General features: G+C 35.2%; 1 protein-coding gene across 2 annotated transcripts in view; it reads right to left on the bottom strand.

The window, feature by feature from the left end:
• Positions 1-5472: 5472 nt before the first annotated feature.
• Positions 5473-26847, bottom strand: part of MTERF3 (mitochondrial transcription termination factor 3) — a 59351-nt gene continuing 37976 nt past the window's right edge. For both annotated transcript variants that reach the window (XM_007488140.3, XM_001379701.5), the window contains exons 5-8: positions 21209-21356; positions 19982-20053; positions 12814-12975; positions 5473-5792 (exon numbers count right to left, since the gene is read on the bottom strand). In XM_007488140.3, the coding sequence (XP_007488202.2) occupies positions 5598-5792; positions 12814-12975; positions 19982-20053; positions 21209-21356 (577 nt within the window). In that variant the 3' untranslated portion in view covers positions 5473-5597. The remainder of the gene's footprint in view (positions 5793-12813; positions 12976-19981; positions 20054-21208; positions 21357-26847) is intronic.

The following is a 26847-nucleotide window of genomic DNA, read 5'->3' as shown; positions in this document are numbered from 1 at the left end:
TGGGCGTTCCTGGGTTAAGGTAGACCCACCATTGGCACAGGGAAGACATGGACAGTGATTGGTAGATGTGAGAACTGAGGGAGGGAACTTGGATGGTTTCCTTAAAGATAGCAGGGTCTGAGGACTAAGAGGTTGGTTGGAGAGGTTGTGCTCTGAGAAGCTTGCTCTGAAGGAGGCTGGAGGTGGAGGCCCCTGAGACTGTTTCTCCATTTTGGTCACGTGAGTGATAGGGACTGATCTCTTTTCTTTGCCTCAGCTATCTAAGGGCTTGGGCCTTTTGGCCCAGCCTAAACAGAGGGGGTATTAAGCCCTATTCCCTTCTCTCCCCTTTCTCTCTCCCTCTCTCTCTCTATCTCTAATACCTTTCTTCCTCCTGTTTGTAATTAAATTCCATAAAAGGCTGACTGCTGACTTGAGTTTTCATTTAGGAATTACATAGCTGAATTCCTTGGCGACCTTAAATTAATATATATCAGTCTTTTAAAGTGATTTCCTTGTCACAAAGGGAGATCTCACCTCTAATGAAGAGGAATTAAGGCAATCATTAAAAATTATTATGCCAAATTATATGGCAATAAATATGGCAATCTAGGTGATATGGCCGAATATGTACAAAAATATAAATTGCCTAAACTAACAGTGGAAGAAATAGACTACTTGAACAGGCCTATGTCAGAAAAAGAAATTGAGCAAGGCATCAAAGAACTCCCTAAGAAAAAATCCCCAGGTCCAGATGGATTCACAAATGAATTCTATCAAACATTCAAAGAACAACTAATCCCAATATTATACAAACTATTTGACAGAATAAGCAAAGAAGGAGTTCTACCAAATTCCTTTTACACACAAATATGGTACTGATTCCAAAGCCAGGCAGGTCAAAAACAGAGAAGAAAAACTATAGACAAATCTCCTTAATGAATATAGATGCAAAAATCTTAAATAGGATACTAACAAAAAGACTCCAGCAAGTGATCACGAGGGCTATTCACTATGACCAGGTAGGATTCATACCAGGAATGCAAGGATGGTTCAATATTAGGAAAACCATCCACATAATTGACCATATTAATAGGCAAACCGACAAAAATCACATGTTTATCTCAATAGATGCAGAAAAAGCCTTTGAAAAAATACAATACTCATTCCTATTGAAAACACTAGAAAGCATAGGTATAGAAGGGCCTTTCCTAAAAATAATAAACAGTATATATCTAAAACCATCAGCAAACATCATCTGCAATGGGGACAAACTAGAAGCCTTCCCAATAAGTTCAGGAGTGAAACAAGGATGCCCATTATTACCTCTATTATTTAACATTGTACTAGAAACACTACCTGTAGCAATTAGAGAAGAAAAAGAAATTGAAGGTATTAAAATTGGCAATGAGGAGACCAAGCTATCACTCTTTGAGTATGATACTTAAAAAATCCTAGAGAATCAACTAAAAAGCTAGTGGAAATAATGAACAACTTCAGCAAAGTTGCAGGATACAAAATAAACCCACATAAGTCATCAGCATTTCTATATATCTCCAACACATCTCAGCAGCAAGAATTAGAAAGAGAAATTTCATTTAAAATCACCCTAGACAATATAAAATACTTAAGAATCTATTTGCCGAAACAAACACAGGAACTATATGAACACAACTACAAAAAACTCTCCACACAATTAAAACTAGATCTAAACAAGTGGAAAAACATCGACTGCTCATGTGTAGGATGAGCTAAGATAATAAAAATGACAATCCTACCCAAATTAATTTACTTATTTAGTGCCATACCCCTGGAACTACCAAAAAACTTTTTTACTGAATTAGAAAAAACCATAACAAAGTTTATTTGGAAGAACAAAAGTTCAAGGCTATCCAGGGAAATCATAAAAAAAAAAAGTGTGAAGGAAGGAGCCCTTGTAGCCCCAGATCTCAAACTATACTATAAAGCAGTGGTCATCAAAACAATTTGGTACTGGCTAAGAGACAGAAAGGAGGATCAGTGAAACAGACTTGGGCTAAGTGACCTAAATAAGACAGTTTATGATAAGCCTAAAGATCCAAGCTTTTGGGACAAATATCCACTATTTGATAAAAACTGCTGGAAAAAGTGGAAGACAGTGTGAAAGAGATTAGCTTTGGATCAACATCTCACACCCTACACCAAGATAAACTCAGAATGGGTGAATGACTTGAATATAAGGAAGGATACTATAAGCAAATTAGGTGAACATAGAATAGTATACATATCAGATCTTTGGGAAAGCAAAGACTTTAAAACCAAGCAAGAGCTAGAAAAAAATCACAAAATATATAATCAGTAATTTTGATTACATCAATGCTGGGAGCCATCAGGCCACAATGCTTTGACAGAGTCACGTGTGTTAGCTGGGGAGACCACAGAGTGGTCCTTGGCGAGATAAGATTGCCCACCCAATCCCCTTTTACATGACCTCTTTCATCAATGCCCCTTACCTATGAATTGGCATGATTACTATTCCTAGTCTCAAAAGAAATAATGCAAGAGCAAAACACCTGAACCCTAATTCTCCAAAACATCACCAAAAAGATCAGACCCTCAAACCCAATTACAAAAGACTATCATGGGTTAACTTTTACTTAGGTACATAATTCCCAGCAAAACTGCAGCTACAGGCCAAGCCCAAAACTTTCCCACTCACAGAAACCTATTCTCATGAAGCCAGCACACAAATCAATCATAGAGGCCCATGCGATACATACAAGTACATCAAGCTTCAGTATGCCTCAGTGATTCGATTATACAAATCAGTAACTCAGGAACTCCCTAGTAAGAACCCTAAGAAATGACCAGTCTAAATTTGAATTATGTTCCCAGTACCTCTCGACCTCAATGATATGATTGTTGAATTGTCTTTTAAGAACTGTTGATTAATTATTCCATTTTATTAAAAGCAATAAGTAATTTTCCTTGATTGTAAACTCAAAACTTCTCACAGGGTAATGAGAAAATTAAGCCACCTGTGAGAAAATCATTTATCTTGTGTGTAACCTTTATTCTGTCTTTAATCACAATACAAAAATATAGAATGTTAATCAAGTGATTTGCTAAAAGTTAATGTATCACTTTTCCAGTTATCTCTCTTTGAACATGTGAATTAGGTAATGTAATCTGCATGCCAAGAAAATGGGTATAAAAATGAAATCCAAGCCTGGGAATGGCGGAGCAGCTGTCAGATGCAAAGCAGTCCCCTGGCCGTAATGATTAAGCTGTCTTCCTTTTGTTATTTATTTTGACTGATCATTCATCACCTGTCGGGAACCCTGGAGTAGTGAGTGACGCTGGACCCTGACCGTGGCACATCAAATTAGAAAGTTTTTGTACAAACAAAACCAATGCAACCAAAATTAGAAGGGAAGCAACAAATTGGGAAACAATCTTCATTACAAAAACCTCTGACAAATGTGTAATTATTCAAATTTATGAAGAGCTAAACCAATTATACAAAAAATCATGTCATTCTCCAATTGATAAATGGGCAAGGGACATGAATAGGCAATTTTCAGTTAAAGAAATCAAAACTATTAATAAGCACATGAAAAAGTGTTCTAAATCTCTTATAATCAGAGAAATGCAAATCAAAACAACTCTGAGATACCACCTCACACCTAGCAGATTGGTAACATGACAGCAACGGAAAGTAATGAATGCTGAAGGGAATGTGGCAAAGTCAGGACATTAATTCATTGCTGGTAGAGTTGTGAATTGATCCAACCATTATGAAAGACAATTTGGAACTATGCCCAAAGGACGCTAAAAGACTGTCTGCCCTTTGATCCAGCCATAGCAGTGCTGGGTTTGTACCCCAAAGAGATCATAAGGAAAAAAGACTTGTACAAGAATATTCATAGCTGAGTTCTTTGTGGTGGCAAAATATTGGAAAATGAGGGGATGCCCTCCAATTGGGGAATGGTTGAACAAAATGTGGTATATGTTGGTGATGGAATACTATTGTGCTCAAAGGAATAATAAAGTGGAGGAATTCCATGTGTACTGGAATGACCTCCAGGAATTGATGCAGAGTGAAAGGTGCAGAACCAGGAGAACATTGTACATAGAGACTGATACACTGTGATACAATCGAATGTAATGGATTTCTCCATTAGTGGCAGTGCAGTGATCCTGAACAACCCGGAGGGATCTACAAGAAAGAACACTGTCCACATTCAGAGTGAAAATGGTGGGAGTAGAAACAAACAAACAAAACAAAACAAAAAAAGACTGCCCAGGGGGCAGTCAGTCGTTTCTAAGTTATTACCCACTTTAGCGTGTGGGTTGTGGACATCCCCCCACTTAACTGTAAAATTGGGGTGTATATGCTTCTAGTAATTAAATCTAAAAGTGGGCAGGGGAGAGTTAATCCCATATTCACAAGTATCATCAAGGAATTCTATGATAGAAAGAAAAGATAGGTGTGGCAAGAGCAAAGGATAGGAATAGCTAGCATTTATATAACACTTTAATTGGTTCAAATTGCTTTACATGTTATATCTCCTTTGATCCCTGTTGTGAGGCTAAGTGCTATTATTATCTCCATTTTATAAGTAAGGGAATTAAAGTTTAGAGTACTTAAGTGACTTGCCCAGAGTCATACTGTAAAAATAGACTCGAATCCAGGACTTTAATCCCCAGAAATCCTTGCTCCACACTTCCCCAGAATGCCCTCTAATCTCACTGAATTCTCACCTGGGTTGAGAGCGAGATGGGGTATTTAAACCTGGTTGTTAATAGGTTCGGCCCTCTTTTTACTTCCATTTTGGAGCACACGCCGGCTCTCCACCCAGCAGGCAAGATGTGAGTGGTCGTGAATAGGCTCTCTGGGCCTAGAAATATGCTTTTCGTACTTGTGTTTTCTTTATATTTTAATCTTTAATAAACCTCATAAAAATATAATACTCCTTGCAGAGAGAAACTAATTTCTATCTTGCCTCAGTCTCCCCTAAATTTTAATCTTTACAATGCAACTATTAAATGTCAGAGGCATGATTTGAATTCATGGATAATGTGGACAGTAGGGTATTTCACTGGTATTCTCTCAAGGTTAGGTGAATTGAGGAAGGCTTTCAATATGTTGAGTGGACCCCTTGTGGTAAACTTTTCAGTGAAAATGTACAAGAGATATGCAGGACAGGCAGACATAAATAAGTTACTTTCTGCATCAGTGGGAAGAACTCTGAAATCAATGAGAAGCCCATTTAAAAAAAAATTCTGAACTTAAACATGAATGAAAATAGGCACTTAATATATACACAAAGGAACAGAGTTGTGCATGAAACTACTATGTAGAGTCTGTTCTTCTTTTAAAGTATATAATAAATTAAACATGTTCCTTTAAAGCTCTTATTTGTCTGTGATTCCTTCTAGCCTTCACCTATGTTCTCAAGAAAATGAATTATAATTAAGAATACAGAAATAAAATTTAAAAGGAACAAGCCATTTTACAATATTAAACAACTGTTTATTAAAGTCATTTGAACCTTAAAGTTATTAATATAAAATACATATTGATTTATGTAAATAATAACAGATTATTAAAGGAATCCTTTTATACTCATTAGCAACTAAAGAGTTTTTAAGAACATTTCAAAGTCCTGTAGTGAGGCTTTAGCAATCTCCTTACAAAATTCTTCATCAGGAATTGAAACCAGTTTATCCAAAGAGATGTAGTTAGGTTTTTGGGGATCATATTGTGCTCTTCCTAAGTAGGTAAGAAATGAGTTTCTTTCTTTGACTCTTAGTAGCTTTGAATTGAATACCTAGAAAAGAAAAAAAAAGCCTGAATTATGCCTTACCAACTTTAGATATTCAACAGTAATGCTAAATTTGATCACCCATTCACCTTTGTCAAACCTGGTTCTGACTTTTGGCTATTTAAAAAAGTCAAACTTGTGTCATAAGAAAAGATGAGCTGATTAGATTTTTTTACAAGTTGGAAAGAACTACATGAGATAATGAAGAGTGGAACAAGGAGAGCCAAGAAAATATTATATACAGCTACAGATTTAATAATTGAAGAATAACTTGAAAATGTTTACCTCCAGAGAATGAACTAAAAAATGAAACACAAAAGACATAACCTATATATACATATTTGTTTGCCAGATGATGCTTTCTATGGTGTGGGGAGAGAGATATCTGCAAATAAATTTTATAAGTAAAATTTAGAAAAAGAAAAAAATCAAATCTGTGCTAAAAGGATGAAAATTTGCCACAAGCTTGGATGATTGACAGAAAATGCTCTATCTCTGAAGTTAATGACAAAAGAAGAGTTTTTAATTTTTTTTTCCCCCTAAACCCTTATCTTGCATCTTAGAATGTGTATTGGTTCTAAAGCAGAAGAGCAGTAAGGGGTAGGCAATGGGGGTTAAGTGACTGGCTCAGGGTCACACTGCTAGGAAGTTTCTGAGGTCAGATTTAAATCCAGCACCTCTCAACTCTGGGCCTGGTTCTCAACCCACTGAGCCACCTAGCTATCCCTTGCCTGACTTTCAAAATAATTTCTTCCCTAGAAGAAAAAAGCTACAACTATATGGCCAAATTATTTAATGAAATGCTACAAATACACGGTCAAATTATTTGATGAAATAAACTTTATTTTTTCTCAGGGATTTTAAAAAGCAAAAAAAAAAAGCATTTAAAAAAAATCCTATAAAAATAGGAAAATGTTAAGATTTGGAGATCTGGGATCATATCTCAGCTCTGTTACTTCTGACCTGTATGATCTACAGTAAGTCACTTGAATTGAACAGATCTCTTGGCTGTGTAAATTTTAAAATTAAATCTCAACAATAAAAATATATTTTAGGAGATTTATTAATGATTATTAGAAATAAAGGAATAAAAGGAATACAAAATAAAACCACGTGCCCATGGCTAATCAGCCTATTTAAAACCCCCAGCTTACCACCACCAAGGTCACCAACAGGATGCCAAAAAAATTGAGGCCTGTTAACCCACTGGCTAATATCACTTGTCTACAGGAAGTATGTAAGGACAGGAAGACAATGGGCTTCTGGGAAATGTAGTTTTTTAGGGAAACACATCCTTTCCAGTTCTTAAATCTAGGATCATACAATAATTTTAGCACTGAAGTCTCAAGAACAGTAATAGTCTCATGCTGAAAATATTTTGTAAGAAGCACAGATTATTCATTAACATTTACTGACTGCTAAGAATTAAATGAAGTAGACATGGAAGTAAATATTAGAAACTTAATGCATAGAATTAGAAACTACAAGGCTGTAGATAAAAGCTTCTTATAAAAACCATGAGTTTGAAAAAGTACTATATTTATATTCAGGTTTGTGGGAGTAATGACATCTTTTCTTTGGCTAACACACAATTGCTAAAGAGGACTTGCTATTTTCAGCTTTTGTGGTACTGCCAGCTGCAATGGAGTTAAGTGAAAATTTGTAATTAAGATTCAAAGGATAACCCACAACACATTGTAGGATCCCACAAACTCCACCCGGGAAGAAAAGGAGTAGTATAAATACTGCCTGTCCATTATTGCGAAAATCTTCTGAGAATTGAATATATCTAATGACAATTGAATTCCATAGGCTTAACCATAGTTGCAACAAAGTAAAGGACTTCCTTATCTTGGTCAGATGTATAGTCTCATAACTACAACTATGTGCTTCCCCAATGTTTTAGCAGTAGATATACTACATAAAGAAGGGCATTGTGGAAAAATAAGCTTGAAAGAAACTTCAATAATGAATGCCAAAATAAATTCATAACAATAAAGTTATTGATTAACACTTTTCTTTTAAAAATCAATTTATGGGGCAGCTAGATGGCTCAGTGGAGAGAACCCTGCCTCAAGTGAGGACCTGGGTTCAAATCTGGCCTCTTGACACCTAGTTGTGTGAACTCTAGGTAAATCACTTAACAGCAATTGCCTAGGCCTTACCACTCTTCTGCCTTGGAATTGATGATTAATAGCAATTCTAAAACAGAAGGTAAGAGTTTTTTTAAAAAGTCCATATATTACATTAGAAATAGAAATTAGAACAATATAAATACATTAGAAAAAGTTACTCATTTTCCCTTAAATATACAAATGGAGGCAAGATCTCATCAACATGATTATGCCATCAATAATACAAATACAAAAATACAAAAGGCTTACTTACTCACTCTGTACAACTCAGTACATTAAAAAGTGGGATTCTAAGGTTCTAAAGTACATGTAAGTTCCACCAGGTCTTAGTGACACTATGTCTGTGACATATGAGTGACATTCATATGGAACTATGTCAGAGCAACGGGAAAACAAGCTGTTGGTGCTAAGAAGTACGATTTTTAATCTACGTAAAATGTCTTCTTTAAAATATTCTTTAAAATATTCTTATATATATATAACTAAGAACAGGTCCCTGAGCTCAGATTTTGGCTCTATTAAAAAACTGACAGGATAATTTTAGTAAGATGTATAAATTTGTCTTTAATTCACCTGTAGATGAAAATAGTGACTGATTTGAAAGGTATGAGTAAAAATCACCATAAATATTTTGGAAAAATTATCCCCCATTACATGATTCCACTTCAATGTGGGTGTAATAGGTTTGCCTTGTGAACAAGTTTTCTACTCTGACTAGTACCAGCTTGCCTTTGGAAAAGCAGGAAGGTTACTACTCAATTTTATGTCTGATAAGTACATCTGGCAACAAAAATTCAGTTACCATACTATTATTACTAATGAGGATATAAGGAACACAAAAGGATTCAGTTGGATTTTTCAGAATTATGTATGAGTTTCTAGGGCTGACAATGATTTGTTGACCTATAAAATGAGCACATTTCATATAGGTAGAACAACAGATGAGCAAAGGCTCTGTTTAAAAAACTTCTTCCACAGTTCTCTAACCACCAGGGGTCATCCTACCATTATCAAAGAAATATAAGCCCATCTCTTTCATCCACATGATAACTTTTCCCCAAGTCTCTCACAAGTCTTCTCTACATTGAACATTCTCAGTTCCTTTAATCAATTCTCATATGGAACAGACTTGAGAACCTCCAATATAATGGTTGCCCACTGACCAAAAAAAAAAAAAAGCTTGAGCATTCCGATTACAGGTTACAACTGAATTGTAACCTTTAAGTATATACATTTAACTTGGGGTTCACAGACCACTTACAGAGTCTGCAGATAGATTTTAGGAGGAGGTTTGTGAATTTTTGGGGGAAAATTCATCTTCATTTCAATACAATTGGTTTCCTTTGTAATCATATGTATTTTGTTTTATATGTTTGGAGATAATATTCTGAGTAGAGGCCCATGATGAAAAAACAAAGAAACAAACAAAAAACCCTCTAAGAACATCTATTCTAGGGGCAAAGCAAGAGTCTTCCACCACCTTGGAAATGCTACAGGGAATATGGATTCAGTCCTCATTAAATCTTTGGAGAAAACACTGGTGATTTCTGTTGTCCTATACCTGATTTGACAACTGTTTCAAATGTTAGAGGGGGGGAAGAGGGTGTGTGTGTTTAGATTTGCTAGGGTTAGAGGTTCAATCATTATGTGCTTACAAAAGGCTCAATGTCAAAGTTCTACATTATATAATTAGTTCTATGTCATCCTTCTCTAAGGGAAAAAAACATATACTGAATTTGCTTTCGGCATGAGAGCTATTATATAGCTACATCTGAGTTAGACTAATCATGAGTGGGAGAGACAGAATAGGCATATAATTATGTGCTATGTACATTACCAGATGGAATATATTTCCATTTGATTCAACAGAAAACAAGTTACATATGTTATGAACTATTTGTATAAAAGTTTAAATGTATCAATGCATCAACAATGAACAACTCAATAACTGTCATGCCAAGTCATGCTATGTTATATGTGGCAGCTATAAAAAGCTAATGCAATCTTAGGTTATAATAAAAGAGGTATAATAGCCAGGACCAGAGAACTGATAGTCCCACTGTAATCGGACCTCATCAGATGACATCTGAAATTCTATAATTAATTCTGGGGTTACATTCTAGGAAAGACATTGATAAACTGTGAGTGTCGAAAGAAAGGGAACTAGAATGGTAAAAGGCCTTAAGATCATGCCATATGAAAATCAAGTGAAAGAAAAGAGTATGTTTAGCTAGAGAAGATAAGAATTAAGGGGAAATGAGAGCTGCCTTCAAAGACCTAAAGTGTCACCACACGGAAAACAGGGATTAAATCTGTTCTGCTTGGAAAACCTTCCTAACAGAGATATCCAACAGTGGCATGTGCTACCACAGTAAGTTATGGTTTCTCCCCAATTTGATGTTTTCAAGGAAAGTCTTGGATGACCACTTGACAGGTATGGTGTAGATTAGATTTGGTGAGGTGAGCAGAAGGAATGGGTTAGGTTAAATGACTTATGAGTTCCCATTAAAGTGACAGTCTGGGAAATTCTGATTAGCAAATAGCCACAATAATCTGTGAAGGATGGGTTAGGTGACCAACAAGATGAAGGACTAAATATTTTCACTGATCCTTCAGAGCTCTCAAGCTTTTCTAAAATAGGAATTACATGTAATGAAGTAATTTTAGTTCTTTCCATGGTCTAGGGCTCCAAGAACCCAAATAAGGTAAAAGCCCAATAAATCAATAATAAACCCCTTACTCTCAATCAGTATCCTCTCTCCCACTGCCCAATAATCACCAAGCAGAAGGACTGCACAAACCAACTTCCTCTGCAACCCAAAATGTCCCATTCTCATGCTTTGGAGTTCCAAATGGCAGAAATTTGCTTGGGCTATGATAGCATAATAGCAATGCTCTATTCCACAAGAGAGTTCGGTCAGAATGGAGGGATAGTAGGAAAGGGGGCATTATACAAATGTGGCTATGTGGCAGTTCACTAAATTTTCAGGAAAGAATCTAGCATTCAGCTGGGACGAGATCTGCTTTTTTTCCAGAAGGCATTTGAGGCAGAGATCAAGGCTGGTGAATTATGTTGCCCAGCGTGGAATAGGACTGGGACACTTTGAGATCTAGCCCCTTGGGAAACTGCAGTCAAAGAGGAGTCAGAAAGTCAACAATAAGAGAAAAATGACTAAAATTACCAAAAATATTAGGAGGAAGAAAACTCAAATTTGAAAATAAGCAGATAAAACAAGAGGGAGGATAATAGTAGCAGAAGACTCTTACTTGCCTAAGTAATTAATTTCTGTAAAAATGGAGATTTGAACCCCAGACTTCAATCCCCAGAAGTCCTTCCCAGAATTCCCTATAATCTCACCTGAGTCCCTACCTGGGTGAGATCACAATTTGTATTTAAACTGACTGTAACGCCTACTTCGGCCTCTTCCTCTCTTCTATGCTCACGCTCTTCCTCTCCTCGGACATTGCAACATGTAGTAAGTAGGCTGTGAATGGGCCAATCAGCCCTAGGCATGTGGTTTATTATTTTGTATCCTTGATTTCTAATAATCTTTAGTAAACCTCATAAAATATAATACTTTTATTACTAGAAACTAATTTAACTGTTACATTTCAATAGGCTCATGTTGATTTTGTCATCCTTCATGGCACAAATTGAAGCAAAGAGGGAAAAGGGTCTATCTTACAAATGAAATTTAGGAGAAAGTAACAAGGAGCTCCTAAAATTATATCCTTCATTCACTGGTAAAGATCAATGAAGCCTAATCTCTCTGGAGCATGACCACCATGCTGAAACCAAGCAACTAGGCTTGAAAAGTCAAACTAAAAAGGCCCCTGTTAGAACATGACTCATTTTATATGGATCTGGGCAGATTAAGCCAAACCATAAATGACATCATAAAGTGGTTCCACTGTCTATATGGAATTTTGGTCCTGATTTTTTATTTCAATGAAAACCTCTATTAATACAGAATGACAACTCACCTAACTTATTGTCTTAGAAAGCAACTTGGCCTTTGACCCAGAGGTTCCACTGTAAGGTAAAGAACTCAAGGAGGAAAATGACAAAAAAAAGGCCCTATACATCATAATATTTGTGATAGCACTTTCTGTAACAGCAAAGTACTAGAAACAAAAGGAAATGCCTATAGTTTGAGGAATAGCTAAATACCTTGTGGTAGATGAATGTTGAATATGATGAATATAAAGAAACACGGGAAGACTTTTATGAACTGATGTAAAGTAAGAAGAACCAGAAAAACAAGACAGATAATGAGAATAACAGTGTAAACAGAAAGAACTGCAATAAAACAACTGAAACTGAATGTTATGTAAATTACAATGATCTTGCTTAGTCCCAAAGAAGAGATATGAAAAGACATCTACAACCCTTCTTTTTAGAGGTGAAGATTATGGCTGGGGCACATTATTAGACTTTTTTTTGATGTGATGCTTAATTCTCCTTTTTTATTCTTTACTATAAGACACAATTCTCTGGGAGTAAATAGATATATTAGGAAATGGAGATGATATAAAAACAAACACTAATTATTTAAAAAATTGTTTAAAGAAAATTGCCTGAGATACTGAAAGTTTAAGTCACTTAATCACAGTCACATAGATAGAATGTGTCTGAGACAGAGCTTGAATCCAAGTCTTCCTTACTCTAAGGCTTCTGCCTCTCACATACAGATTTTAATAGAATGAAATAATTTCAATTTATAGGGAGGAAACTGCCAGCACAAGTTTACATTTAGAATCAATTCCAGAGTGTCCTATGAATTCATGAGAAGTTGTATACTTCCCTGAGCTGATGCAGTAGTGACAGCTCTGAATGCATTTAAAGATGACAAGTTATAAAATCTTTTCACAGAAGTTATTTCATGCATTACCTGTGGAAATTTGACAATAAGATGGTGGGGAATGTGCATCACATTGTGTACATAGTCAAATGTCTCTGTTAATTTCCTTTTGCTTGCAGTTAAAATCTTTGGGATTCTGGTCACCATGTGCTGAATTTCATTATGTTTAAAGCCAAGTTGAAGTCGGTAAACCTAAGAAAATCCAAACATAACAAAAAATAAGCCATGTGTATTTCTAGATTAAGTAAGAAATGACATCTCAATCTGTACTGGATAATAAACCATTTGGAATTTATTGGCATATTATTCTGCCTCCTAGTGGGATAAGAGTTTTTCTTCAGAAGGAAGCTAGACCTTTGAACCTTCCTCATCTCACTGATGATAATGGAACTCCATGGTCCTTTTCAATAATATTTTAAACTAAATTTAGTTCAATTCAACAACCTTTAACAAGCATCTATTAACACCTAAAGGTATCAGAGACATGACAAAAATAATAAAGTTTTCCTTCTCTTTTGTACATACATATGTTCATTTATCTATTTACATGTTGTCTCTCTCATCAGTATATACCATCCTGGAGGGATCACTATATTTGTGATTTTGCCTTTCCTTGTATCCTAGTACTTAGCACAGAGCCAAATGTACCTGGCACAGTGTCAATGCTTAATAAATGCTTGACAAGTGTGAGAATTAAAATGGTTGAGGACTTAAACTCTAGTGATTAAAACAGTGGAAGATATAAATTGTGATAGATATAAGAGAGGGTGAGTAAATTTGACCGCAGAAATACGTTTCACTACAGTGTCTTGGGTTTTAAAATCAAATATAAGGTGGTCGCCAGGGAAATATTCCCAATTATTCAAATACCCAAGTCAATTGGGTTTTATAGAGATTTTAATTAACAATACAATGAGTAATCAAAGAAAGAGAGAGAGAGAGTAAGAAAGGAATAAGTATGAAGGGCCTCAAGCCAATATGGCCTAGACCTGAGTCTTAAAAGAGAAATCAGTCAGTTTTTTATAACTCACCATAAGATTTGTCTAAGTAAGGATTTCTAATGACACCAGGCCAGCAGCATCTCAACTGCTTTCACCAGCTCCCTCCTCCATCTGAATGTTTCAGAATCAGTCTCCTCAGAATGAGTCTCTCCAATCTGAATGTTTCAGAATGACTCCCAGCTCTTCCCTGAGCTCTTATTTTTAAGGGCAAAATCTTCTCTGTCACCTCCATTAAGTCCTTACATCTACCAATCACTGTAGATGTTTCTAAAGGACCGCCCATTTTGAATTCACAGCTGAGTAGTTTTAATCTCTTTAGTAAGTCAGGAAAAAAATGCTGCTGTGTCAACAAATTTCATTAGAAAAAACCTCTGAATAAGTTATCACCCTTTTAGGTTTAAGTAGTTTACAAGTTGCCCCACCTTTATAGGTACTTAGTATCTCATTGTAATTCTAAAACAGTCATGACTCAAAGAACTTCCTGTCCCTTCCATAAGCATGGATCAAAGTACTTTTCATTGTTCTCAAGGAGCTCTCTGTCCTAAAGCAGTCCTAAGTAGGGTGGAGTAGGGATATTCCCAAGGCAAGGAGCCCTCACATTCAAGTAGAATTCTCACTATCTGCTAGGGAAGTTTTTTAAGTAGAAGATTCCCCAATGGGGGAAACCCCTAACATTCATAAGTCTGAGAAATTTTGAGGTTTACACAAGTTAGAATATGCTAGAGAATACAATATGTACAACATAGGGAAACATGGTGCAAGGTAACTTGAAGAGTAAAATCAGGAGGGGTATAAGGGAACACATTGTGAAAGAGTTGGCAACCATGTAGAGCCTTAACAGAAAAAAAGGATCCTGAGAGGTGCAGAGGAGGAAGAGATGTCTTCTGACATGGAGGATAGCTTGTGTGAATTCATGGAGGAAAGGGGATGATGAGAATGAAATGTAGAGTGGGTTAAGTCAGGAGTCAATTTCAAGTCCAGTTAAAATCTGGCTTTAGATTCACTAAGTGAACCTGGGCAAATCAATTAATCTTTGTCTGCCTCTGTTTCCTCAGCTTTAAAATGGGGATAAAAATAGCACCTACTTCTCAGGGCTGTTTTGAGGATCAAATGATAGAACATGCAAAACATGTAGCAAACCTTAAAACATTATAAAGTGCTAAAGCCAGTGGTGATGATGGTGAAAAAGGCTGCTGTCATACCCGAGGAGCTTTCATATGCCAAGATGAGACTTTGTATTTTTTCCAAAAAGCATCAGAGAACCCCTGATGGTTTTAAGTGGAGTTGTGTCAGACCTGTGCTTTAAAAAGATTATTGTAGCCCCTATATAAAGGGTGGTTGATAGACAAGAGACTGGAAGCAAGAAAATCAATCAAGGTTAAGCTAGGGTTATAGAGGTAGCTGAGTAGAGAGAAAGGAAGAGAAGGAATAGATGGTGTGAAAAAATGCTAGGATTTTGCAATTCATGGAAAGCGAGGTAAGGAGAGTAAAATATTACATTGGTGTTGAGAAGCTGGGTAACTGGGAAGATAATGATGCCCTTAAGAGAAGTGGGAGGGTTATGAGATAAGTTTTATGTACCCAAATAGCAGCCAAATTCTGTCACTTCTCCCTCCACAACATCTTTCACATCTGATTCCTTTTCTTCACTTACATAGTAATTTCTCTAGTTTCGACCCTCTTGACTTTTTGGCCTAGATTACTGAGTGTCCTATAATATGGTGGTCAGACTCATTTTTTTATCTTGGCTTTCAGGTAGTACAGTGATTCTTGGATGGTCGCTCTTGGATCTATCTTTTTAAAAGCATTTATTGTCAGACCTTTTTTAAAAAAAATTATTAGAATGTTTCCAGGTATCTCAATCCCTCCTTCTCCTCCCCCATTGAAGAAATCATCAACATCATTATCATATCATAGAAGGCATCATTTGGCAAACAGATTATATATATATATATATATATATATATATATATATATATATATAAAATGTCTTTCTTGTTTCCATTTTTCAGTTCATTCTCTGGAGGTGAACTTTCATAAATTATTCTTCAAGTATTAAATGTATAGCTATATATTATTTTCTCTTGGTTCTATTTATTTCACTCTTCATTATCTTATGTAGTTCTTTCCAAGTTAAAAAAATTTAATCTGTTCATCAATTCATATGGTGAAGTAGTATTCCATCATAATTTAGCCATTCCCATATTAATGGACATTCCCCCTGGATTTCCATTTCTTTGCCACAAAGAGAGGTCCTGTAAATATTTTCAAACATACAGGTTCTTTTCTCTTTTCCCTGATTTCCTTGGGGAACAGATTCAGCAATGGTATTGTTGGGTCTAAGTGTATAAACAGTTTTATAGCTCTCTGGGTGTAATTCCGAATGACTCTTCAAAATTGTTGATCAGTTCACAGTTCCAGCAAGAGTATATTGCTGTCCCCACTTTTCCATATCCTCTCCAACATTTGTCATTTTTGTCACTTTGTCATTTTAGCCAATTTGATGGGTGTGAAATAATACCTCACAATTATTTTGGTTTGCATTACCTAATCATAGTGATTTAGAACATTTTTTCATATACCTATAGACAGTTTTGATTTCTTTATCCAAAATCTGTTCAGGGGAATCTACTTTGTAGGTCAGTTATTTCTTTTGTGAGATATTTCAGATTTTCTTCCATATTCCCCCCCATTTTTTTGGTCTTTGTTTACTGTCTCCTACTGGCTTATGGAGTCATTAGCTTCCATTTGTCCATTCTAATTTTTAGGGAGCAATTTTCTTCCCTGAGCTTTTGTACTTTTTTTCACTTAGCCAATTTTACTTTTTAAGAAGTTATTTTCTTAAATGGATTTTTATATATCTTTTATCAAGCTACTGACTACTCTCGTTTCTTTTCCCAATTTTGCTTCCACTTCTTTATTAATTGATTTTTTATGTCCTTTTTGAGCTCTTCTAGGAAGTCTTTTGGGGCCTGGCACCTTTTCACACTTTCCTTTGAGGCTTTATGTGTTTCTGTTTTGGCACTGTTGTCCTCATCTGAGGTCGTATTTTGGCCTTTCCTGTTGTTAATGTAATTTTCTAAGGTCAAGTTTTTTTCCCCTTAACTCATTTTTCCAGTCTTTTTCATGACCTTGCTGAAATTCAGCTCTATTCCTGGGTGTCATGAACTTGTATTATGATGTACTCTGGTATTTGAGATCAGTCTGGCTGGCTAGCTGTAGGGAGGCTTGCAGTTGTTTAGTTCAGATTCTGTTCCTCTCCCAACCCACCACTCCCTGGTTGCCAGCTCCCCCAGGTACAACATCAGCCAGATTGTTCTACCCTCTTACCTAAGGGAGATGAGTCTATCCTGCTGTTCTTCTACATCTTGGGCAGGATGTTTGACTCTGTCTTTTGTTGGTTTTGTCACTCCAGAATTCATTTTGAAGTGTTTTTCTTGTGGTTGTTTGGAGGCAGGTTTGGGTGAGCGAGGAGTGTTTTCTTACTCTGCCAACTCCTGGGGGCAACACTATTCTAATTGGCCTCTTTACCTCAAGTCTCTTCCCACTTTAATCGACCACATAGCTGCCAAACTGATTCTTTTAAAGTATAGTTCTATATTATACATAGAGACTGTAATATTGTGGAACAATAAAATGTAATTGACCGTGCTACTAATAGCAATGCAATGATTGAGAACAATTCTGTAGGACTTATGAGAAAGAATGCTATGCACATCTAGAGAAAGAACTATGGGAGTAAAAATTCAGAAGAAAACATGTGATTTATCACATTTATATGGGTATGTGATTTGGGGGTTTGGTTTTAAAGGACTGTTCTTTTACATAAATGAATAATATGGAAATGGGTTTGAGTGATTGTGTGTGTGTGTGTGTGTGTGTGTGTGTGTGTGTGTGTGTGTGTGTGTGTAACCCAGTAGAATTGCTTGTCAACTCCAGAAGGGGGGAGGGATGAGGGGAGGGAGAAAACATGAATCATGGAACCATGGAAAAAATTTAAAAATAAAAAATAAAAAGTATAGTTCTGATCACATCACTCATTCCCCCAATCCTTTTCAAACAATTCCGGTGGTTCTCTATTGCTTCAATAATCAAATAAAAATTCCTATTTGGTAAAACCTAATAAAACCTGGACTTTTCAGGCTTATTAAACACTATTCCCTCCCTACACATATACATATTATGGTTCAGCCAAATTGGCCTTGTTCCTCATACACAACACTCCATCTCCCATACCCATTTGCTTTCTTCCATGCCTAGAATACAATCACTTCTTATTCTCCTTCCCACTCCACCTTTGGATTCTTTTATTTTCCTTCAAGGCTCAATGAATACACTGCTGGACTGTTGTGAGGATCAAGTGAGATAATATTTCTAAAGTGCTCTGCAAACCCAAAAGTACTATAAAATGTCACTATCACTTTACATAAAGCCTTTTCTGATCCTCTGGCTGCTGACATCCTTCTCCATAAATTACCTTTGGTAAATTTTATAAATGCCTATTCTTTACTCTGGTTAGACAAATTTCTTAGACAACAAGGATTGTTTCACAGTTTTTTTTTTTAATGACCCCAGGACAAAGCACAATGCCTGGCACAGAGAAGATGCTCAATAAGTCTTCTTGATTGATTGGTTGATGCAATGTTGGAAGTCATCAAGGATAAAGGAATGAATGGTTGGAGTGCTAAGGAAGGCTGTGGGCCAGGTATTCATGAACTTGAGAAAGGATAGAGCAGCCAAGATGCCATCAGACTAAAAAGATCTGAATGGGATGGCAGAAACTGATTTTGAACCTCAAAGAAGAAAAAGGATACCAAGTATTTAGTGACAGATAATCAAAGAGTATGCTGACTTTTTTCTTTAAGTCCGCTGTGTCTCAACACATGAGAGAAGGAACAGTTAGTCTTGTAGGGTTTTGCTATGGATAAGGTATCTCACAAAGAAATCCAATCTTCCAGAGTATCAGAATTGAGTCAGTAGTAACAAGCAGAACTTTAACACACTCTAATTTCATGCTTATTCTTCCACACTGCATTCTGGATTTCATTTACCATGCCCCCAGCCCTTAATCCTTAAGTTGTTCTCCAGGCCTAGAATGCACACACTGGGAGCACTGTCCATCCTTACACTGGGAGCACTGTCCATCCTTTAGCCTTACTCTCTGACTGGATGGTTCTTTGAAGAACTTCCAAGTGAAGAGGGTTCTCAGACCAGCCAGGTCAAATTTTTCTCCAGGCTGCTAAGTATTTCTTTGGTCTCTCTTCTTCCCCTTTTTAAAATTTCTTTTATTTGTGGTCTTCCCCATTAGAATGTTGTAAACCCCTTAAGGGCAGGCACCAGCATTTGCATTCAAAGAGTTTAGCAGTGTCTGGCCACATAGTAAGTGCTTAATGAATAGTAGATAACAGACCCCAAATTTATCATTGTTTTTCTTACACTACAGTTAATTTTTGTTTCTAACAACTCCAAATCTGAGCGATTAGGGAACCAGAAAGTAAGCCTTTTCTAATAACAGAATAAGGGAAATATCAGATTATTTAACTGACCAGAGCAAGGGATTAGACAGTCTATGGCAGAGATGGTGAACCTTTCAAAGACCTTGTACCATGCCCTGCCCCCTTGCCCCAGACAAGGGAGGAAGGAAGCCCTCCCATTGGGCTGTTGGGCAGAGGGGCAGATGATGTGAGAAATTTCCTCAGTGGAGAGAGGAAGGGGAGCAGCTTCACCCAAGACCTTCTGCCTTTCTAGTAACAACCTCTGATGGGGGGCAGGGGATATTCATGCCCAAAGAGAGTGCTCTGTGTGCTATCTTTTGTATGTGTACCATAGGTTTACTATCATAGTTCTATGGGAACTGGGATGAGGAAGGTCAAAATATAAAGACTCAAAATCTACTTGTCTTAAGGGAGATTATAGACAAACTGTTACTCCCAAATTTAAGACAAAGAAGAGAATATACTTAGGCAAATCAGTGGATGAAGATCCAGGCCTAGAGACAGAAGATCTTGGGTTCAAATCTGACCTTAGACACTTCCTAGCTGTGTGACCAAGTCACTTAACTCCCACTGCATAGCTTTTACCACTCTTCTGCCTTGGAACAAATAACCCATATCAATTCTACAAAGAAGGCAAGGGTTTTAAAACCAAAATAAGGGAAAGACTGATTTATTTGTAAAATGTGAGAAAAAAATCTTTACCTTCATATTTTCTTTCACAGGCTCAAGACTTCCAGTTAATAGTCGTGGAAGACGAATAACTAGATCTCTGGTCTAGAGTTAAAAACAAAATAATCCATTATGTCACAATACACAAAAATTCAACTAGTTTTAGAAATCCATCATTTACTCTAGTATGAACAAAGACATATTAAGCTATTAAAATTATTATGATCTTAATAAACTTTATAGAAAAATAATCTAATAGCACTATGGAATAGAAAAACATTAATATGTATTTACTATGGAAGCACTGTGACAAGTACTAGGGAGACAAATCAAAACTCAAAACATATCCTGTTCTCAAAGAGCTCATATTCTAGTTAGGAGAGTAAACATAAAGAAAAATTTGCTTTTATGTTTAGATCATGACAGTAGTACTTGGGTAGTGAAAGTTGCATGGCAGAGGGCAAGGTCCAAAGATGGTAGCATGTTCCCCCTCAATGGAGGGCTTCAAGCAAGGACTAAGAGACATTTGTTGGTTACACTGTAGAAGACATTCTTGTTCTGATACAGGTGGAACAGCTGGTCCCTTAGGTACCTTTTAACTCTGAGTGAGATTCATTTGGAGACAAGTCTAGGAATTTAAAGTTAATATACATCCATCCAGTCTGATATATTTATAATCAACAATTAAATATCATTTTGGGTTTAATTTTTTTACCTAACATATTATATGCATTTCTAAGCATTAGTATAGTTTAGATACCTATCATTTTTAATAGCTACATAGCATTTATTGGTGTAAACAGATCATAATTTGCTTAGGCATTTTTCAGCTGTTGGTCAAGGGGGAAAGGTTCAAATGTTTTGCCATAAACATACTATTTTGAACATATAAATAAATTCTTTTTTCCTTCTGGGCCTGAGTAACAATTTGAAATGTGATTTAATTAGTCTATACATGAGTCAGAGATTAAAATACAGAGGCATAGATATGTCTATATCTATACATATATATGATATTAATTCATTTTTAAGGAAAAATTCATATAGACAAAAAAAGAATTTAAAAAATCAGTTTGGCAGGACAATCTAAAAAGCTTCAGTAACATATGTAGATGATGAGAATAATTTGGTTCTTGCTTAAAAAATATTAGCTTCTTTACCAACATTATTATCATGTGAGTAGAATGCCTCCTGGAAATGTAAAGCCATGACAGGTTCCTATACACTTGGTGTGAAAATGTAAATATTTTTTCCGTTTACCTTTTGTACATTCAGTCCAAGCTCTTTCTGGAAAAAGCCCAATCTGTTATCCAGTCTATCCACTGGAAAACTCAGCAGATATGGTGCATTTATAATCATCCGTGATATGTCTGTCTTATTGAATTTTTTTGATTCAAGATAAGCCACCCTAGACAATAAACATATATATATATAAACATAACTATGTATTAGAGAAAGAAGATTTACTTTTAACATATTAGCTTCATTGAATTCTTTAACATGTAGTAATAAACATTTACTGAATGAATGAATATAGCAATGTGATAGCTGCTTTAATGTTAGCCAAGATTAAAACAAAACTAAAAATATAACACCCTGACCTAATACAAGTATCACAATAATACCAAAGCAAAGATGAAAAGATATAAGTGTTTTGGCTTTATTCAGTCATTTTATTATTTTTCTTTTACTCATTTTAAAAAGAAGCAAAATGGATTAACAGTGTAACTACCAAAAATGACACCATCTACATGATGGAATACTATTTGCATCACTTAAATAAAAAGGCTTGTTATTCACGTTATCTTTGTTCTTTGTATTAGTAATTCTTTCTTCAAAAGTCATTTAGAATTTATCTAATGAAGGCAGACCTTGTGCTTAGTTGTTACTGAAAGGAAATATGTGTTCAGCATTTTAGTACTGATTAAATAGGTATTTTTAACAAGACTTTCAACAGCCGGGCTAACAATTTTCAAAAAAACTATTGTTCTATTAAAAAAATGGAAAAACAATTATTTGCAAAATTTTTGGCCAAGATCATAGTTATTTATGTGCAAGTGGTGACAATGAAGTGGTATGCCTGGCTCTTTATTAAACATACCACAACACATAAAACACAAATAAACACTGTCCCCTTCAATGTATGGCATGAATACTGGGCATGAATACTAACTCAAGATAATGCCCCTGTTTAAAATATGTTGGTTTAAAAAAAAACCCTTATTTTAATATTGTCTTTGGAGCCAATTTAAAAATCACAAAAGAAAATTGGTCATGCCTCATTTTTCACTAGTGATCAGTTTGAACACTCAGACATTTCCAAATAAATCATAGATACCCAGAGCTGGGACTTCAGGGGTCATCTAGTCTAGTCCTATCTTTTACTAGATGAAAATCCCCACTACAATTGAACAAAAAATTGTATAGCCTTTTCTTCAAGGAATTCTTTTCAGGAAGGGAAAAACTCCTCAGGGAATACATTCTACTTTTGGATAGCTCTAGTTCTTAGGAAGTTATTCCTTACAGTCTAAATTGATAATCGTGGTGTTAGAAAGTCAAATCTATAGCACCAGAATGAAGATGTTACCAATTAGGCATTTGAAAGGATGCTAGAAGTTCTGGAGGCAATTCCTAAAGAGTTCTGAACAATTGGAAAAAAGTTTGCATCTTCCCAAAGTTTTTGTGAGCCAAATTTTGTGAGCCAAAAATAGTATATTTAGTTTTTTTAAAGTCTCGTGCAACACAACATTGAATTAAAAAGAGAGAAAAAAAATAAATGTAATAAATTCCAGAAATAGATTATAACTTCTAAAATACACTTATATCACACTTTAAAACACATTATTAACTCATCACAATTTCATAAAAAACCTTTATGGTAAGTATACAGATATCATTATCCTAATTTTATATCTGACAAAACAAAAGTTGAGACTAGTTAAAATGACCTGCCAAAAGTCATATGGGTAATAAGGAGTGGTGCCAGGTCTCAGTCTGGATTATTCTGTGTCTTTAGCTAAAATTCTTACTAACATGGCTATTCTGTTTCTTATTACAAGAACTTCCATATGACAAGTCAGAAGTTAAAGAAAAAGTGGAAGGAATGACTAGCCCATATTGTTAAAATACTGAGATACCAGAATAGAAGATCAGCTCAAAACTAGTATAACTGACACCAAATCAGTATAGTGTATAGAACCCATGAATGGAAGGGAAATAAATTTCTGATCTCCCCCCTCAAAAAAAAAACTGAGCGAAGACAGACATATTTGAAGTCATAAATGATATTTTTGTTCATGTAATGACATGTAATAAATTACTAGAAGGAAAATAACGGCATTGCTAATTGATAATATTGATAATATGCTAATGATGCTAGCAAATAAGGCTTGTTATCCAACTAGATATATATTTTTTTAAATGGATACTCAGGTTCCACTGGTAAATGCCCAAATGCGATCAATAGACACATAGAGAAACCAAACAGTAAATTATTGTATGGGGGAAAAATGACAAAATTCTTTACTATGGAAAATAATACAAATTTATGCAACTTTCAGGTTACACATATATAAACAAAAAGAAAAAATGATTTTTAAAAAACCAGTTGGCAGATTTATGGGGAAACAAGCAAATTTATACTATATTGAATAAGTATATATTTTTCTATCTTTCAAGAAAGTAATCTGGCAATAAATAACTACAAAAATGTTCATACTTTTTGAGAGGAGGCTACTTTTAAGGAAATAACCCAAAAAGGAAAAGAAATTGCATGAAGATATATCAACCAGCAATTCAGCAGTGTTTATAACAGCGACACATTGTAAACACTCCAAATGCCCACCAATATTGGGAAAACTAAATAAAACATGCTACATATTAACAAAATGGAACACTATGCCATTAAGTGTGATAAGTTAATGTGATAATCTAAGTCAATACATGGAAATGTATTTGTAAAATTATTTTAAGCAAAAATCAGACAAAATAGTATGTAATTAGGCTATTCACAGACAATTTTGAGTAGCAGAAGTTATATTTATTATTTTTTATGTAATATTAAGTTTGAATAATAATAATAATAACTTGTCACTCAGTTTTCTCACCTGCATAATAGAAATAACATTTAGAACACCTACCTCATGTAGTCTGTATGAATTTAATATAAATTGTATTCCCTTACTCCATTTGAAAACCCATTTTTGGGTTGGTATCAGCCTCCCCCTTTGACTAGGCACCTTGTGGCTACCTGGTTGTCCAGAAGGCACTGGCTTAAGGCCCCATGAGACTTGTGTCTGAAAGACAGGACTCACACCCAGACTGAGGTTACATCTGTCCAACCAGAGAGTCCCAGGAGGTGTAGCAAAACTGTCTTTATAAGAAAGGGCACAAAGGAAGTGTGTTCTCTTTTTGGGTTCGAAAGGGTTGGAGACTCTTGCTAGCTCAGCCACTTTTGGAGGTGTGGCATCCAGATTAATTAGGTGAGGCCAGGTGATCATGTGATTTCTCTTTTTACTAATAATTAGAAATTAATATGCAGTCTCCAGAGAATTTTAATCATAAATTCTTTTTAGAAAAGTATTTTTGTCATTAGTGACAACTTATATATGACAAATGTAAAGTCACATCTCATGCATATCTCAATTTTAAAAATCAAGACTTTTTATTTTCATTTTTTATAAGTAATAAGCCATACATTTTGACTCATGCTTTTCCATGAACAGAAGATAGATTCTGGTTTCCTACATCCCTTGGTAGTTATAGCAAAGCTAATATGAGACTTGGAAAATTTTTTTTCTATGCTAAATCTAAACAATTTAATAGTAGTACATTTGAAACAAGATATCTTAAGGAAATTTTTTTTTTAAAGCAGCAAAAGCATAAGAATAAACAAAAGGGGCAGTTGGGTAGCTCAGTGGATAGAGTGGGTAGCTCAGCAGATAGAGCACCAAGCTTACAGATGGGAGGTCCTCTGGGTTCAAATTTGACCTCAGGAACTTTCTAGTTATGTGATCCTTGGCAAGGCATTAAACCCCAGTTGCCTAGTTCTTACCATTCTTCTACCTCGGAACAGATACTCAGTACTGATTCCAAGACAAAGGCAAGAGTTTAAAGAAAAAAAAAAAGAATAAATAAAGACCAGCTATTTTTTTGTTTTCCATCAAAGGTGAGGGGAAAGGATAAAATCTATTATTCAGAATTCTCTGTTTCATATAGTATCCATTATTTTTCTAAAGACATCTGTTCAGATAACAAATAGGCAAATATAATAAGTTATATTATAAATAAGCAATTTGCTTGACAAAGCTATTAGTATTGAATCTAATGCCAAAAGTGAGAGCTTTTATGGCTCTTGGAATGTTTTGTCTCCTATAATGTTGATCATAAGCCATAAATTCACAATTTTTTTCATTTTCTTAACAAGATATTTCAGATACAGAACTAAAAGCATGTTGATTTGTTCTGTTTCAGAGTCCCAAGAATACATTCTCATTCTTTTCTTTCTCAGAAAAACAAAACAAAACAAAAACCGCCCTTTGTTTACACCAGAGGCATCAAACACTGAATAGCCAGAAGCAGATTAAAATGTAATTGAAAAATATTAAAGAAAATAAATAAAAATAGAATAGAATATAGATGACATTAATATGCCATTTTCTAAGTCAATATGTGGCTGGCAGAGATCCTTATGTATGATTTAGCAGCCCTGTTTCTATTCAAGCTCGATAACACTGGTTTAAATCACTTTAACAATGGAACAATGCAGCAAATGCCATTTTGAAAAGTAATCCTTTTCAAGTGTTTGTGAACATCATATCACAATTTATATTAGTAAATCCAGTGACATGATTAAGTTTCTGATATTATCTACTAGCATTTCAATTTTTACATTCAGTAGATCTAAAAGGGAGTTCAAAAGGTCATCTGCAGGTAAATAAATGAACTACAACAGGGCTGCCAATTCTCTTCTTGAAATTTTCCATAGATACTCCAAAACCTTCTGTAGAAGACAGTTCTAATGTTTTATCCTCCCAGTCAAGAAAATCTCAATTAAAAACTTGGATACATTTAAAAAATGTGTTCCTTTATGAAACAGAACAAACTTACGCACTTCTTTATACTAGAAATTGTTAGCCTTCTCTAGGTTGGTTTCCAAATCTTTTCTCCAAGTTTTTGTTTGTTCTTTTTTATTTGGCTCTTCTCTAGAATATTTTAGAGAGATGTGGAAAAACAATAGAAATGGACACAATACTCTAAATAGTACAGCAACTGGGAAGGATTTAACATGTCAGACCCAGTAAAACCAAGTATCATTTAGGCTGCTCTCACAACAGCATATTATTGATATAAGCTGTTTATATAACTCCAAAGATCAATTATTTCCCATCCAAAACTTAACTCTTTGAGTTTTGACCTTAAGAAGACCACCTTATTGCTCCCTTTACTACTTTTTTTTTGCTTCCTACTAATTTTAATAAACTATTATAGTCACAGTGAATATTATTCCTGTCTTTTGAAAAAAAATGACTAATTAATATTCAGTAAAAATCAGTTGCCAAGTCTTGTCATTTCTCCTCCACATTTTTTACAATGTCCCCTCTTCTCTCTATTTACAAAGCCATCCCTCATCACCTTTGGTCTCTATTACAATAGAATTCTAACTGGACTTCCTGATCCAAGTGTCTACCTCCTCTACTTCATCTTCCATTCAACTACCAAGTAGATTTTCTTAAGCTGACTCTGTTACCCTTCTCTTTCAAAAAAGTAATAGCTCCCTATAACCTTTCAATCAGATTTAAACTCTTCTATTTAGCTTTTGCAATTCATCATTACTTGGACCTTGCCATATTTCCGATCTTTAGGCTCTATAGTCCAGATATAATGGTAGACTTGCCCCA

Source organism: Monodelphis domestica, chromosome 3, assembly GCF_027887165.1.
Source record: "Monodelphis domestica isolate mMonDom1 chromosome 3, mMonDom1.pri, whole genome shotgun sequence".
NCBI lineage: Eukaryota > Metazoa > Chordata > Mammalia > Didelphimorphia > Didelphidae > Monodelphis > Monodelphis domestica.
Note: the sequence above shows the minus strand (reverse complement) of the source record. Positions and strands in the feature narration are given on the sequence as shown.